Source organism: Acinonyx jubatus, chromosome B3 (assembly GCF_027475565.1).
Source record: "Acinonyx jubatus isolate Ajub_Pintada_27869175 chromosome B3, VMU_Ajub_asm_v1.0, whole genome shotgun sequence".
In the NCBI taxonomy this organism is placed as follows: domain Eukaryota; kingdom Metazoa; phylum Chordata; class Mammalia; order Carnivora; family Felidae; genus Acinonyx; species Acinonyx jubatus.
The window spans coordinates 68751923-68753681 of NC_069386.1; the positions used below are offsets into that span (position 1 = coordinate 68751923).

The window sequence follows — 1759 nt, forward strand, 5'->3', positions numbered from 1 at the left end:
TTCAGAAATCCTACCTTGTATTTATTTAAAATATTCATAATGTTAAAGAATTTCTCTCTCTACTTACAACCAAATTTAAACAAAAAGCTAAAAGAGCATCCTTGACATAAGTAACAGTTGATTTTCTTCTTATTCTAAGTTAAAATTAACATACGAATTAGAAAACAGAATTTATTGATTTTGATTTACTCAGTCACATTTTATTTATTAAATCCATTAGTTTACTATGAGATATATTTATCAATTGTTTGAGGTATGTCATCATAATTGAGAATAAATATAATTAATAAGTTCCAGAAAATGGTATTTGAATGTTAAGTTTATTCCTGCAAATTAGCTCAGTTTTCTCTTCTCCTCTCTCTTCTCAATGGAAGTAAGTAAAGTCAAGTTATTTTCTGTGGTTAGCAACATAAAGTGACCTGTGACTTCACAATCAATTTCTACTGGTGGACCTTGTTGAAGTATCTCCCCAAATAGTTCTTATCATAGTAATGATGACAGACATGTAACTTTCAGTGTCCTTGGTAAGCCTGCATCATGTGATATCTAGATCTGCTTCATTCATTATTAGATACCAGTAGGATCCATAATCCGCTTGCCCAGTCTTCTCATGGCCACTCTCATGTCTTTGTTTCTTAATGTATAGATGGCAGGATTCAAGAGGGGGGTGATAGCGAAGTTGGCAATGAACAAATACTTATCCAGTGATGATGTAGGGAAAGGCCACACATAGAGAAACATGCATGGCATAAAAAACAAAATCACTACAGTGATGTGAGCTGACAATGTGACAAATGCTTTGGACAAGTCCCCTGAAGAACGTTTCCAGACAGTGACCAAAATGAAGATATAGGATATAATTAAGGAGAAGAAAGTAGCCATGGATATAAACCCACTGTTGGCAGTGATTACAAACTCTAGCTTGTAAGTGTCTACACAAGCAAGTTTCATGACGCGAGGAAAATCACAGTAAAAACTATCTACTTCATTAGGGCCACAAAAGGGCAGGTTTATGACAAAAACAAACTGAGATACAGCATGGGTTATCCCCACTATCCAGGCAGCCACTACAAAGGAGACACACATTTTGGGGCTCATGATGGTCAGGTAGTGGAGAGGTTTACAGATTGCGGTATACCGGTCATATGCCATGGCTATGAGCAGCACCATCTCACCTCCACCCATGACGTGAATAAAAAATATCTGTATCATGCATTTTGGAAAGGAAATGATGTTACAGTCAGTGAAAAGATCAGAGATCGTTATGGGCACTGTGGTAGAGGACAGACCTAGATCAAGAAGGGAGAGGTTGGCCAATAGGAAGTACATGGGTGTGTGTAAATGAGAGTCAATAATTACCGTGAACACAATGAAGAGGTTTCCCAGGATAATTCCCATGTAGAACACAGAGAAGAACCCAAAGAGAAAAAGGTGCATCTCCCATGAATTTGAAAGACCAATCAATACAAATTCAGATACCACAGAGTCATTTGGTCCATCCATTGACTCAATCAGTAGAGAAGACGCTGAAGTGTTCTGAAGGTAGAAAATAAAGAAGAATTGAGAAGTATAGGTATTTCACATTGATATGTTTTTGCCCCTCAGTGATTTTGTGGGAAATATGTTACAAGTCAAATTTTGAAGTTAGAACACATACAGAAAGGGCAGGTTAAAGGAAGATAAATAAATAGAAACGAGATAATCAAAAGTTAGGCTAGAGTGTCAAGGAAAGAAGTCATGTGGGAGTATATCAGGTAAA

General features: G+C 36.7%; 1 protein-coding gene across 1 annotated transcript; it reads right to left on the reverse strand.

The window, feature by feature from the left end:
• Positions 1-314: 314 nt before the first annotated feature.
• Positions 315-1559, reverse strand: LOC106969807 (olfactory receptor 4F21-like). Its single transcript, XM_015066346.3, has one exon. It carries the CDS (start codon positions 1501-1503, stop codon positions 568-570), a length of 936 nt encoding a protein of 311 aa, XP_014921832.2. The 5' UTR covers positions 1504-1559; the 3' UTR covers positions 315-567.
• Between the last annotated feature and the right edge of the window lie 200 nt (positions 1560-1759).